Here is a 14,799-nt window from a genome sequence, read left to right on the forward strand (position 1 = left end):
TCAGTTTTTGATGTGTAAGTGTAAGTGGTCTACTGGGACATGTCAACATGTCCTCTGTGAAAAAGGCCTATTTAGCAAATAGGTACAACTTTTTCTAAAAAAAAAGAAGAAAAAAGTTATGTTATTGGACTAGTTCTAAAGCTCAATGTACATGAAATTCGTGTTAAATAAAGAAATAAGTTAAGATCTCTTCTAGGGTGCCCTTTAAAAAAAAAATGGAGTGAGAGGATTTTATTGTGGTCGGTCGAACGTTTGGGCTTTTATTGTGAAGGCAGGTATATACAGCTACCAGAAGAAAACACGCGCCCAACTCCACCACAGTGGGGGGCGGACCGGGAGGACTACAAGTAAAGTTGGGACATTGCCATTAACATTGGCTTTATATTGGAATTAAACTAGGGCTACGCATACCTGCCCACCATAACTTGTATCTGTAGTTAAACTACTCTCAGTAGTCGTCGTCTGGACTGATAACAGTAGCTCAGTACCGTCGACAGTAACTCTGCACCGCTGCTCCACAAACTATCAGGTAAACACTCTTCTTTCTCCTAATGCTCACTGTTGTCGCTGAGGTCAGGTAGGTCTGTTAGTATGCATGTATCAGCGCTTTATCGAACAACAACAAGTTATATAATATGAAAACACTGTGTGTAAACAACAGTAACTGTGTTAGCTGTGTACTAGTGGAAAGGTAATGTACAGTAGAGTATTAGTGTTTCCGGTACAAACTTTTCATAATAAATCTGTGCACAGAGAGAAACGAGCCGTGGTGAAAGTAGACACATAAAACTACGTGAAAATATGTTCTCCTCAAAAGTGTACCTTTCACACTACGTATTCAAATCCATATAAACCTACAAAAGGGCTCATACAGGAAACAAGAATTTTATTTTGAAGAACATGTATTTCCGGTTGTGTGGAGCGGGCTCTCTGCAGCTGATTCAAACAACACAGTTCATTTGTTTTCCTCTCTCCTCCAGCAGAATGGATCCTGAAGGTGGCCCACATAGTCCAGAGGGAGAGCCCGCCACGACAGACCAGAACCCCAAAAACCAGAGGAGTGTGAGGAGCCTTCATACGCTGGCCACGAGGTTTGTCAGGTTGTTACAAAAAGCTGATGGAGGTGTGCTGGACCTCAAAGAGGTGAGTGAGCTGAAACCAGTACAACAAACACTGATCACTGGAGACGTTTCTTCATTCATCATTATTTGTCAGAAATGTGTAACTGTTGATACCTGAGTGTTTCTGTCTACTGTAACCACATGTTAAACCAAGTGAAAAACATGTTTTTCATATTGAGGTTTTCATTTTTATTTTTTTTCATTTTGTTTTTCCTTTATTTGTTTTTACTCAGACATTTACATAAACTTACTTAATTAGATACAAATATGAAGTGAACCAACTTTTCCACTTTTTACAATGAAATTATAGAACACACAAATAGAACATGGGGTGCTTTTCATGTGAAATAAGATAAAATAAATAATAATAATTAAAAAAATTACATTTAGAAAAAAAGAAAAAAGAAAAATTAAACAAAAGAAGGGCGTTTTGGGGAAATACACTTTTTCCACTCCTTCCAAATTTCCTCAAATTTAGTTTCTTGAGAAAGTAATTCTTTCCATTAAAAATATGTCATAAATTACATCATACCAGTTCTCTAATGATGGGGTTTCTGGTTTAAGCCATTTCTTAGTAATTGCTTTTCTAGCAGCTACACTCAATATTTCAAATAAGTATTTTGTTTTAATATTTGTAGATGTTGAAAGTAGAAGACCAAACAGGAGTTCGTCCCACTTAAAAACTATGTTAGTCCCAAATATAGTAACTAATTCTGTGTAAATCTTACGCCAAAAATAATTTACTTTTGGACAGGCCCAAAACAGGTGATGAGGTTTTTTATTTCACCTAACATTTTAATAAAAACCTCAAAAAATTAGCGACGGTTAAATGCATACAACCTCCTTAGGCACAAAAGCTTGATATTATCTCTCGGTGTTATCTCAAAAGTGCATCTCTCCTAAACAAACAACTAGGAGAGTGTTGAGTGCTACAGTTGGTACCTATTTGTTTTTTCTTAAATCAGAGGTTTTGGACTCTAAAGGTAGGGTTGGTAAAGATTTTATAAAGATTTTTGTTATATTAGTTGAAATTCTCATTACATTCCGACAACAATTAATAAATCAAATGCTATGACAAAAAAGAAAACACATCTGTATCTGTTGCAGGACTGTAATAAACTTGTCCAATTGGACGGGCTACCTATTTACCTTCCTGCCTGTCTACCTACTTACCTGCCTACCTGCGTGCGTGCACTCTACCCGTGCAATCATTGCGCGTCACCGGAGTCTTCCACAAGCTGCTAGCTTGACAGCTGTGACTACTAACAATAGCCATGTTTACATTCATTATGATATGTTTATGTTTGTAATGATAATAGAGGGGGTGGCTTTGCAGGGAGACCTGAGTGAGTGTTGCCGACTTGGCGACTTTTTCCTCTAGATTTAGGGACTTTTGGAGTTAGTGCCACTAGCTACTTCCATTGGAAAAGAGTTGACAAACCTGGCCTCGGTTTTTCGGTTAGATCATTTAAAAAAAATCTAGTGTACTCTTGCTAGTTTCTCAAGATCGCCCACCCTGCCTTTAAGTGACTTCTGAATGTTTCAGTACAGTTGGCTGAGAAACCCAGATCATAGTCTTACGTGGACATTTGCAAAACAATGATGATCATAGTGTAAGAAAGAATGAGGAGGCTTTATAGGCTTTTTGTGTTCTTTTCAGGCAGTCAGTATCCTTGCTGTCGGACAGAAAAGGCGAATCTACGACATCACGAATGTGCTGGAGGGCGTTGGTCTGATTGTGAAAATCTCCAAGAGCATTGTAAAGTGGATGTAAGTTTTTAACCTTGCCTTGTTTGCATGCATTTGCACATGGTTGTGTGTCAGAGAGGGTGATGCAAAATATGTTTAACAATATAATACATGTGCTTTTTTAAAAAAGTGGTGCAATGCCAGGAGAATATTCACCCGGGTCAACCAACAGACTGATGGAATTGAGGTCTGAGCTGGCGGACTTGGAGCAGAAGGAGTGTATGTTGGACCAGCAGAAGTTCTGGGTTGAACAGAGCACCAGGAATACAAGAGAAGACTGCAGCGAATATCCTTTTTACAAAGACATAGCTAAGAGTGTTGGAATGTATGTTTGTTGGAAATGTTTTACTTTTCCTACTTTAACAGTAAAAATTAAAACTGAAAATGAGACGTTGGACAGCATTTTGAGCAGATGTAATGTGGTATCTCAAGTTGAACCTTGACTCAAATCAACTCTGACCTATGTGAATCATGAAGATATCTGCAACTGCTTCGGTGGTAAGTTACAGTTACTCGTGTGTACTTTTTTGTGCTAGCATATTTTTGATACAGCAAGTAATCCAATTGTGATTTAGTGCATTTTCCTAGTTGGACTGATCCCATCACAGCAGGACAAACACTGCTGTATAAGTTCATGATGGCACTTGAGTCATAACAGCAGCTGACATTGGTGCAATTTGTTCATTACAGAGGCAAAAAGACTAAACTAACATTTCTTTTTACTTTGAATTAGGGTTGTCAATCGATTTAAACATTTAATTGCATGATTGTCCAAAGTTAATCGTGATTAATCATAATTTTTTTTACCTGTTCAAACTGTACCTTAAAGGGAGATTTGTCAAGTATTAAATACTCTTATCAACATGGGAGTGGACAAATATGCTGCTTTATTCAAATGTATGTATATATTTATTATTGGAAATCAATTAACAACACAAAACACTGACAAATATTGTCCAGAAACCCTCACAGGTACTGCATTTAGCATAAAATTAATATATGCTTAAATCACAACATGGCAACAACAGCTGTCAGTGTGTCAGTGTGCTGACTTGACTATGACTTGCCCAAAACTGCATGTGATTATCATAGAGTGGGCATGTCTGTAAAGGGGAGACTCGTGGGTACCCATAGAACCCATTTTCAATCACATATCTTGAGGTCAGAGGTCAAGAGACCCCTTTGAAAATGGCCAGGTCAGTTTTTCCTTGCCAAAATGTAGCATGACTTTGGAGCGTTATTTAGCCTCCTTCACGACAAGCTAGTATGACTTTGTTGTTACCAATGGATTCCTTAGTTTTCTAGTTTCATATGATGCCAGTATCTTCACTCCAGCTTTAAAACTGAGCCCCCTACAACTTAAAAATCGCAAGTTGCGTTATTATCACGTTAACTTTGACAGCCCTACTTTGAATATATAAAAGACCAGATTAAATTATTTTCATTTGAAAGGATTTTCCCTCTCTTCTTTCCTCAGGCCATACTCTCTTGGCAGTACGAGCACCATGTGGCACACAGATGGATGTTCCCATTCCCAAAGCTGTATGTCCTGCATCACTGGAACCGACTGTCGTTTCTTTGCTTTCTTTAATTCAGATGGGATCATTTACTATGTGCAGACATCTTCTTTCAGGTTCAGAACAGCCCAGCAAAGTACCAGATCCATCTGAAAAGCATCAATGGACCAATAGACGTCGTACTTCTTAACAAACTCTCTGTCAGCTCTGATCCTGTCGTGCTGCCGGTCCCACCGCCTGAAGAACTTTTACGGAACGCCAAATCAGCCATGTCCACTTCAGATGAGACAGAAAGCAGTACCGCACCGTGTCAGGCTTCAGCTAATATCAAACATGGCACTAAATCTCGAAGGACGGTCTTAGAGGACATGCTGCATCTTAAGTCATCATCATGTTTAAACGCTGAGCCTAACAGAACTGACGCATCTGGATGTGAGTGTTTTAGTTTGTACAATTTCTGAAGTGTGTTTTTGTTGAAGTAGAAACCTAAAACTCCATTGAAACGTGAACTCGACCCTTTGCCAGATTTATCTCAAATCAAATCAAAAAAGTGGATTTAATGTGAAGCTAAAAACATAATTTATTTATTTATTTGTGGACCAAATTACTGCTGGTAAATTGGCTTTTTAGTGTCACTCGTGCTCCTTATCTGAAGTGAGGAGGAGATAACACTGACGTCAAGCTCTTCCTTCACTGAATGATGTAAACAGTTTATCAGTTATACACACAGTATGTCCCAGTAGTTGCTGGTTCTGCGGTGTCTTTCTCTGTGTGCATGATTATTTCCTGCATGCTTGGCTCACACAATAATGTTTTCATGCCTCAGTCATGCATGTGTCTTTCAGCACTGAGGATTTTTACATTGATGTTTTTAAAAATCTTTTTTTTCCAGTGCGAAATTTATCAAAAGAACTGCGGGAGGTACTACGCACAACCAAAGGTAGGGCTCCTGTTGTGTCTCTGAATTATGTATGTTCATTAAATTCTTATGTCAGTTTATTTGACTGTATACGGATGTATGAAGTATGTCTTCCCTCATTTTGTAGAATCAATGAATGCAAATCTGATCAAAGAGCTTATGGCCTCTGAAGGTAAGTGCAATTTATTTTCTGACTTCATATACTGTATATTATATTCATATCTTTCATGTTTGTCGTCTATTTGTATTAATCACGATTGCCTCTACTCTTCAGTCTTTTCTCCGCTCCTCCGTCTGTCTCCACCCCCATCTGAACATGAATACGCCTACAATCTGGAAGAGAGTGAAGGCCTCTGTGATGTCTTTGACGTTCCTATGCTCAATGTTTGATGATGAACTCCTGTGTTAAGGACTTCAAAAGTACAACATTTTATTCCAGCAATGTACATAGTTGTCTGTTTTTAAATAGTTATTTGATTATACCAAATAATAAACAAATGATTTTGAATATTGTGTCCACCTCATTCCTGTACTGAGAAGCAAATATAATACAGTCCAATACAAACAGAACATCATGGCAATCCATCCAGTCTTTGCTGAGTTATTTCAGTCTGGACTGTCCTTAAGAATAAGCTAAATTGTTGTGTTTATCCTCTAGGCATAGCACTTCACTGCTGCATGCACACATTAAAAAGAAAACATGTACAATTATATTTACACATCATTTAGTACATATACCTTTTGCAGTAGGTTTGCTGCTGCACCGGGTGATGAAAATCAACGATGCGTGAACAGGTTTTACAATCTTCCAGGAAGAAATAAAGTGAAACTGTATTTTGGGATACATTTGGTTCTTATTATTCAGTCTTAATGTGGACTTTAAGTCGTTGTATTTTATGTAAGGGTATTTAACCAAATATGTGAAATACAGAGTTTCTCTGCAAACTGAAGACTGACTACTAAGCACTTCAAATGATGATGATGTTCTCTGTCTTTGTACAGATGATGATTTATTCATTTGATCTAAAACAACTATCCATACCCTATAAATCAGGGGATCACAGTCATATTTAAGTATATTTAAAAAGGAAACATTCTGTAGAAATAGTGGTGTGCAACAGTAGATTGTAGGTCAACACCAGTAGTGTTTGGCTCATACAAAAACAACATTGTTACAAAGATTTAAAGTGAAACAAAGCTTCATTTTAAGGAAATGGTTGCTCAAAACTGATTTCCTGTTATATATGTGAAATGAGAGGGAGGACATTTTTTTAGTGCCATCCAAGGTCCAACTGTGTTTAAATGTCCAAAATGTCCTTAGCTGTCATCATCAATTCAAGTCTTATCTACAGCTTGTTTCTGTAGATATTGACCTAATTGGAATAATACAATGTAAGATGTGTATTTTTTTTCTTCTTTAATGGAATTGTAGGAAAAAGTACAATATACCTTCAACCTTCTTTACCTGAAATATATAGGAGGGGAAGTATATAATAGCATCAAATAGATATTATGTAGTATATAGTAAGTGTACTTCTGTCCACCACTGTGCTGCTGGTGCAACTCTCCTCCTCCTGGAGGAACCTAGTAACCACGTGCTCGTGTTGTTATGGCAACGCATGTTAGAGACAGACTCCTGCGTTTGTTGCTAACCGGTCAGCTAGCTTAGCTTCTCATAACGATAGAGACATTTGCCCGCCTCTCCGTGTTATTTGCGTAATATATACACGATGGTAAGCAAAGCGTTCTTTAGATTAATGCATCATAACCATGTGGGTTCATAGTGGGCTGACTACAGAGCTAGAGTTAGCTGTTAGCTACCTAGAAGCTAACAGCTGTTAGCTACATAGAAGCTAACGTTGGGTTGATGTGTGAATCTCATATTGGCTAACGTGCCTCTCATGTGTTGCCATTACATTCATGAAAGGCACATACTAGTGCTAGCTATTTCCTGACAACAACCATGTTAAGTAAATGTGCTATTAAGACTTAATTGTAACTTGTTTCTATAACTTTTCTGCAGCCACCCAAAAAGAAAGGCTCCAGTAAGAAGCCTCCAAAGACCAGGACGCCCACACTGATAGATGGCCTCACCAAGGACGAGATGTCCAAGGAGCAGGTCAGAGCTCAAGTGTGGTGTGTGTGTGTGTTTGGACGTGTGGAGGGATGCTTCGATGTTTTATGTCAAGAGGAAAGAAAAGTTTCCTGTTCAAAGCGATGTGTACATTAAAGGGGTCTTTCAGCAAGTTGGTATTGCACTTCCATACAGCTGGGGGACTCCCAAGAGACAGGTTTAAACAAGAATGGTACAAATCACTGCAGCAGAGGTAGAGATATCCTGACTTTCTGTTCCTAGTATGGGCCAAGGTCTCAAAACACTGGATACTACACTGGTCTACTATATGTAGTAAATCTTTGCTGGGATGGTGGAGTGAGTGAAATATACATTTCAGTCTTCAGCAGTGTCTAATCCGTTTGTAAATGTAGCCTATATTATCATATTAGAGAGCACAATGTAGTCTAATATATTATAAATGGGTACTATAGATAGACAGAGGAAAAAGGATTCATGTTGATGAATAGATGCTGTAAATCTGTATGTTGTCTGTATGTTTTTGCATACATTACAGCTCCATACATACAACATAGTTAAACATTTTATAAAGCTAAAAATGCTGTACTATATTTACACTTTATCCCAAAAACATGCATCATTCTGTGACATTTTATGTTTTTGCACACGTTGATGATGCCACTATCATCTCCTCTCTCTGTAATCCTCCAGAGGTGTAACCCCACTGCCCATTTCTAACACCTGAGCTATTTGGTATGCATTTCTCCCGGGTCTGACCCAGGTTGTATCTGAATTGTCCTGACCAGGGTTCAACCCGGGTTGACTGGCTTGGTTTGAATTGACAAAATGAGGACCAGGGTAGGTTAACCTTGGTCCAACCCTGGTCATTGGTGTGAAAAGGGTATACCTGTAGCATCTTTTCGTTAGAGCCTACCTGCCTGCTAAAATGCCTGTCAAGCTCAAACCCCCACATTTTTATTGCAGGCTTTTTGTTATAAATTGGCATTCTAACCAAGCCCAGCTAGCCCTGAAGGTATGGAGTCAGATCACTCTCAATATTAATGAATGCACACAGAGGGAATCACAAATGTATTTTGTGATTTATATATAAATGACTCTCCCCAAAAATATTGTTCAATGCACACAAAACAGTTATCGTTGTATATGTACAGTATGTAAAAAAAAAAGCCACATATAAAAAAATAAGTTTCACAAATATATTTCTGATGCACACACAAATATTTCTTGTTTTAGATAAATGTACTCTAATAGAAATCCACAAATATATGTATTTGCAAGTTTCATCAAAAACATATTTGGATGTTACATTTATATGCAAACTGTTGAACCTGCATTTAAAAGGTGCTTGTGATGTTCAACAGTTTGTATATAAATGTAACATCCAAATATGTTTTTGATGAAACTTGCAAATACTGTGTGAACCTGATTTTTTTTATCTGTTGATTTTTTTTTTTTTTTCATTTATGTACAACGATGACTATTTTTGTTGAGAGTCATCTATATATAAATCACAAAATACAGTTGTAAATCCTTCTGTGTGCATTCATTAATACTGAGACTGATCTGACTCCATACTGAAGACACAATCAGGATTAGTTTGTCAGTCTTTTGTCTGGTTGAAGGATGTAATGCCTATATTTAATACATTTCTGGCTAATTATTTTACCCTAAAATGTGTTACTTTGTTTAATAAAATAGACTTTGTTTTGGATTATTTATTATTTTAAATTTTTTCCTGTTCCTCTTTTATCCTTTCATAAATAATTCATAGGGATGTAATGTATTTTTGTTTTTCTGTGTGCCTATATTGAAATTGCTGAAATTAATCTAGACTTAAATACATTTAAATATGTGATTTAAAATAAGCTTAACTAAAATAAAATCACATGAATTCCACAAAAGCTCTCCATCAGGACTGGTCTCTGATCTCTATTGTAGTTACGGCAAATTTGCATGCTGTGCTCTTTAAAGATTCTCAGACTTTCCTCCAGAGAAGACATTATATGACTGATCATTAGTAGTAATACCCCTATGAACAGTAAATTGGAAATGTACAATGAGTGGAGTGCCCCTGATTTGGAAAAGTTGTCCTTCAGGTCAATCTTCACTTGGATGAATAATAGAACAAACTCGATGAGCCTCAGTGTTCCTTACGTGAATATATAAGTTTAATACAACACAAATCTGATATCAGAGAAGATCTTGGTGCAGCATGCATAGACATGTCATATCAAAACCTTAAAGTCACTTACGGTTCACCCCGCCTTAAACAGGATGTCCCACATCATACAGAATCTCGTAATCATTCTGCTTTGGAGGAAGCAAAACAATCTTGTGTCTAACCCTTGGTTCAGACTGAATATCTACAATGTCCTCCTCATCTTATCTTAACCCCCCGACACCCAGAGCCTCCTCACATAAGGCATGCAAAGTGTGAAGTACTCTGAGGCCTTTCAAAAAATACCAAACAGATGACAATGAACAAATAATACATTTACGATGAGATTCAAATATCTTCATGTCTAATAATTTCCCTGACAAGATAATTGAGGTAATAAGCTACACGGACATCTACATACATTGTCTGGCTCAGATATGCCCACACTAAAATATATTTCTGTATTTCAGCTGGAAGAGCACATTGTGCGCCTTCGAGAGGAGCTGGATAGAGAGAGGGAAGAGAGAAACTACTTTCAGCTGGAGAGGGACAATATCCACACCTTTTGGGAGATCACAGACAGACAACTAGAGGAGGGCAAGGCTGAACGGAAAAACTTGGATAAGGACACGGAAGAGGATGAGGGGCGTCACCAAGTAGAGATCAAGGTAAGGTCAATACACAGGTGTATTGTAGCTACACAGCCAAACTGCATCCAAACTCACAGGATAGATTTACCCAAATCTGTATTTTATGCCAGAATATGCCAGAACAGGTAACAAGGCTCTTCAGATGCAGTTAATAGATGCAACCTTTTTTTTTTATCCACAACCAGTATTTTCTTTTCTATCCTCAGTATCCCACAATTCATTGTGTGTTCGACATTTCTTTAGTGGCGTGTACAGTAGGGCTAGGCAATATATCAATATATCAATTTTGTAATATGAGACTAGATATCGTCTTAGATTTGGGATATTGTAATATGGCATAAGTGTCTTTTCCTGGTTTTAAAGGCTGCATTACAGTAAAGTGATGTCATTTTATGGACTTATCAGACTGTTTGAGCTGTTCTAATATTTGTCTTTACTCACTTAGTCATTATATCCACATTATTGATAATTATTTATCTAAACATCTCAGTGTGTAAATATTTTGTAAAAGCACCAGCACTACAATATCGTCGCGATATCGAGGTATTTGGTCAAAAATATTGTGATATTTGATTTTGTGCATATCGCCCAGCGCTGGTGTACAGGTTGTCCGCTCAACTTTACAAGTCAGGAAAAATCATGAGATCACATTGTTTCTTTTGTTTTTGGGATATTAGCACTAGTTTGTCATTTGTTAAACAAAGATTATCCATTGACAGATTTAATGGCTGAATTCATTTTATATTGCACATTTGATTCTTTTTTTACCCCCCCACTAGGTGTACAAGCAGAAGATGAAGCACCTCCTGTGTGAACACCAGAACACAATCTGTGAGTTGAAAGCAGATGGTTTAGTCTCCACTCAGGCGGTGCAGAAAGAGCAAGAACAACTAGAGACTAAGCTTCATAAGGACATGAGCGCCATCAGGGTCGACATGCACGAGCTCGACAATGAAAACCTTTTCAAGGAGCTTGAACTGGTTTGTAGTACACACTATTTTATTTCTATTGATTATTTGTGGATTTAATGTTTCTCTTTACTTTGATATATTTCAACAAGTAAGTATCAGTGCTACAATCACTAGTTTGGTTGTTATCTTAACAGAAACATGATGAAGAAATGAATAAAACAAGGAACAGCTGGGAGAAGCAACTCGTAGGTAAAGAACTAATTTAATTTTGAGTTAAATTCAAAATGCTGTCAAGAACTAAATACAAGCCATCATTTTGTGTCCCTATTTGAGTAGAAATCCAAGCCAAATATGAGAAAAAGATGGAGTTGCTGCCACAAGAGTTGGACAACTTGAGGAAAAATGCGATCAGTGAGAGAGAGGATCACTGGAACAGCTACATCAACAATCTTATAGAGGACCACAACAAAGCTTTCAGTAATGCTAATGCACTCGTTGAACGCATGCAACAGGATCTGGATATGAACACTTCACTCAAGGTAAAGTGCACACATTCGGCATCCTTGTCAGATTGACACCAAAGAAATTTCTGATGTTTTGTTTTGGCCTACAATTCATCGATAAACTGTTTCAATTTAGTCTATAAATTGCTTGTTTTGATGGATATTCAATTTGTTATTTGATTCAAAACAATTTAAAACACAGAAAAGTCTTCAAATTTGAGAAGCCGTAACCAGATAATGTTTGGGATTTTTCCTTAAAGTGATTCTCTGTAAGAATCAGAAATTGCTTGTTAAAGGGACTATTTGTAACTTTCAGAATTGCTTGTTAACAGCGACACCTGTGGCCGTGAAATCAACGAAAGTCAGCGTCGGGCTCGCGCTTGCTCGCTATAAATAGAGATGAACGAGCATCGCTCAAAACAGTGAGGCAACACACGTCAGCTAAAACCACAATATCACTCTATATTTCACCTGCTTGGCAGTAATGTTAGCTGACCAGACGAAGGTCTCTCCATGAATCAATGCTGATCCTAGTGTTGGCTTTTCCTGCCTCAGCGCAGGCTGAGGCAGCGGGGCTCCGCAGCGTGTCTCCCTGTTCTCTCCGCCCGCAGCCGGAGAAAACGGGGGAGACAGGGGCACCCGGTCGGAGACGATAACGTTCCTCGCCGCGGAGCCCCGTCACTTCACAAGATGTGGAAAACCCTTGTTGGTCTGGAGGAGCTGCAGCATTTATTTCTGCTCAAACGTTAAGTTTTCGCCCGACGTCGGTCACATTTCTGTTTTGCTTCACTAGATATAATTTTGCGTTTTTTGTGCTTCCGTGGAGTTTGTGTTGGAGTTTGAGTTGTGGAGGGGGCTGGTTGTGTGTTTGCATTAGCGGACTCTATTTCTAACCAATCGTTAGCTCTCCCTGTAGCTGCGCTGAACAGAGTAGGCACACGCGAGCGTCGCATGACGTCACATCCGCTGGGACACCAACCTGAGTCTATCACATTAAAAGCAGTCTACAGGCTGATAGATGAAACACAGAAAATAGCAGAAGGTCTAATTTTTTAGGTTAGGTTACAACCTGTTCCCTCATTTGCAATAAAAAAATGATTTATACGTGTAAAAAAAGTTACATACACTCCCTTTAAAGGGACTATTTGTAACTTTCAGAAATGCTTCTTAACAGCGACACCTGTGGCCGTGAAATCAACGAAAGTCAGCGTCGGGCTCGCGCTTGCTCGCTCTAAATATACCTGAACGAGCATCACTCAAAACAGTGAGGCGACACAAGTCAGCTAAAACCACAATATCACTCTATATTTCAGCTGCTTGGCAGTAATGTTAGCTGACCAGATGAAGGTCTCTCCATGAACATGATTTAGATCTGATCCTAGTGTTGGCTTTTCCTGCCTAAGTGCAGGCTGAAGCAGCGGGGCTCTGCAGCGTGTCTCCCTGCTCTCTCCGCCCGCAGCCGGAGAGAGCAGAGGAGACACCGGCACCCGGTCGGTAACGAGAAGACAACGTAAAGCTCCGTCACTTCACAAGACACGGAAAACCTCTGTTGGTCTGGAGGAGCTGCAGCAGTTATTTCTGCACAAACGTCCCCTGTGCATTCACTAGATATTCTCAGAGCTAAACTAACTCTTCTGCAGTGTGTAGTGAGCGCGCGTTCACGTCTAGAGGTGGAGCGAGCTGAGCTGTCTGAGTGAAGGCGAGCAGGCAGAAGAGGAGGGTACAGCGGCTACACGCGAACGCGCATATGCGAGCGCGCATGTGTGGCGACCCGCTACATTTATGCGCGTACAAAGTTACAAATAGTCCCTTTAATAAATTACACAAAATTGTTGACAATAAATGTAATGTTGTTGGACTAATTGTTGCAGCATTAGTTCTGATCTAGTTATGTTTAGTTTTTTTCACATGGCATGTTTTCTTTATTGGCTTTTCTTAGACACAATTTGAAGAGATGAACATGAAACAGAAGGAGAAGGAAAAGGACCTGGTCTGTCTTTTGAAGAATAACAAATGTCTCGCAGAGCCTCTCTCGAAAGTCAAAGAGGAAAATGATGAAAAGGAGAAAAAAATGCAACACTTCGGAACTAATAAGGCTGTCGGTGTCGATGTATGTGAATTTTTTTAAATTGAGTTTACTGTTGGAACTTTGTTCACTTATATTTACTGCTACCAGTGCCTTAATTGGTGCCTTGTCTGACATTTGTCTTAGTAACTGACATACTGTACACGGGCACAAGATCAATTTGTGACATTGTTTTTGACAGGATGCAGGTGAAAAGGTTAAAAAAAAGGAGCTGCATGATTTGAAATGGGCTTATGAGAGACTGGAGCAGAAATTCAGCAAGGTAAACGCTACGATCGAGTGTCATGTTGCTCAAAAGTTAGATTGATTCATGTGCACCTCGGATGTGAGCCAAATGCTTGTTTACTTGTGGGTATTTATGTGAATGTTTGTTTTCGTGTGTGTGCACATGTCACACAGCTTCAGCTGGAAAGGGATCAGCTGTACCAGACATTCACTCAGAGTATTCAGGAGGTGCAGCATAAAACGGGTTTGAAGAGCACGCTGCTGGAGCGGAAGCTGAAAGGCCTGACGGACGACCTGGAGAAGACGCAGGCTCTGCTCTCCTCAGTGATCTCTGCCTCTAACATGGACCAAACTGCTCTTGATGAGGTCACTGACAAAATTGAGGTAAATTTTCTTGGAAATAGTATGTATTTTATGCACGTTGCCCTACTGTTTGTGCAAGAACATAAAAGAAACATGTTTTTGCCTGTAGGAAAATCTTGACTCCAATCATATTTCCATCAAGAACTTACATTATAAGAAAGCTCAGATTTGCCAGGTTAGTAGTTTGTTTCTTCCTGAAAGTGCTGTCATGCATTTGTCTAAATAATGAGGATGCTGAATACATATTTGTAGTGATATTCATGTGTATCCGGCAGGCCCGTAAGGATTTGCTGCTGACCTACGAAGCAAAGCGAAGGGCTCTTGGTGTCCCTGTGGAGGAGCTTTGTGTGAAGCCCTTTGAGAGTCTTCCAACTGGGAAAAGTCTGTAACAGGATTTGGATCAAAATGAGAAGCAGTGAATCCAAAAGACTGAACCATTTACAGTAAATCTCACTTTCTTTGATCTCATTACAATCTGACACGTTTAGACTAAAAGGTTCAT

At 38.8% G+C, this 14,799-nt stretch overlaps 2 protein-coding genes across 3 annotated transcripts; both read left to right on the forward strand.

Moving 5' to 3' along the window:
- Positions 1–287: 287 nt before the first annotated feature.
- On the forward strand, positions 288–5,814 carry LOC141757966 (transcription factor E2F4-like). Of its 2 annotated transcripts, none has more exons than XM_074618922.1 (10): positions 288–529; positions 981–1,143; positions 2,782–2,891; positions 3,001–3,156; positions 3,325–3,368; positions 4,348–4,412; positions 4,504–4,819; positions 5,280–5,327; positions 5,434–5,478; positions 5,581–5,814. In XM_074618922.1, the coding sequence occupies exons 2-10, from the start codon at positions 985–987 to the stop codon at positions 5,694–5,696; spliced, it is 1,059 nt and encodes a 352-aa protein (XP_074475023.1). In that variant the 5' UTR covers positions 288–529; positions 981–984; the 3' UTR covers positions 5,697–5,814. The 2 variants fall into 2 exon arrangements, with proteins under 2 accessions (XP_074475023.1, XP_074475034.1); XM_074618933.1 differs by having other exon boundaries at positions 390–529; positions 984–1,143.
- Positions 5,815–6,893: 1,079 nt separating this feature from the next.
- Positions 6,894–14,771, forward strand: LOC141758002 (dynein regulatory complex subunit 4-like). Its single transcript, XM_074619012.1, has 11 exons — positions 6,894–7,039; positions 7,330–7,425; positions 10,030–10,227; positions 10,989–11,189; positions 11,315–11,369; positions 11,457–11,659; positions 13,563–13,733; positions 13,891–13,971; positions 14,109–14,318; positions 14,407–14,472; positions 14,573–14,771. The coding sequence occupies exons 1-11, from the start codon at positions 7,037–7,039 to the stop codon at positions 14,684–14,686; spliced, it is 1,398 nt and encodes a 465-aa protein (XP_074475113.1). The 5' UTR covers positions 6,894–7,036; the 3' UTR covers positions 14,687–14,771.
- Positions 14,772–14,799: the final 28 nt, after the last annotated feature.

The sequence above is a fragment of the Sebastes fasciatus genome, chromosome 2 (assembly GCF_043250625.1).
Source record: "Sebastes fasciatus isolate fSebFas1 chromosome 2, fSebFas1.pri, whole genome shotgun sequence".
Lineage (NCBI taxonomy): Eukaryota > Metazoa > Chordata > Actinopteri > Perciformes > Sebastidae > Sebastes > Sebastes fasciatus.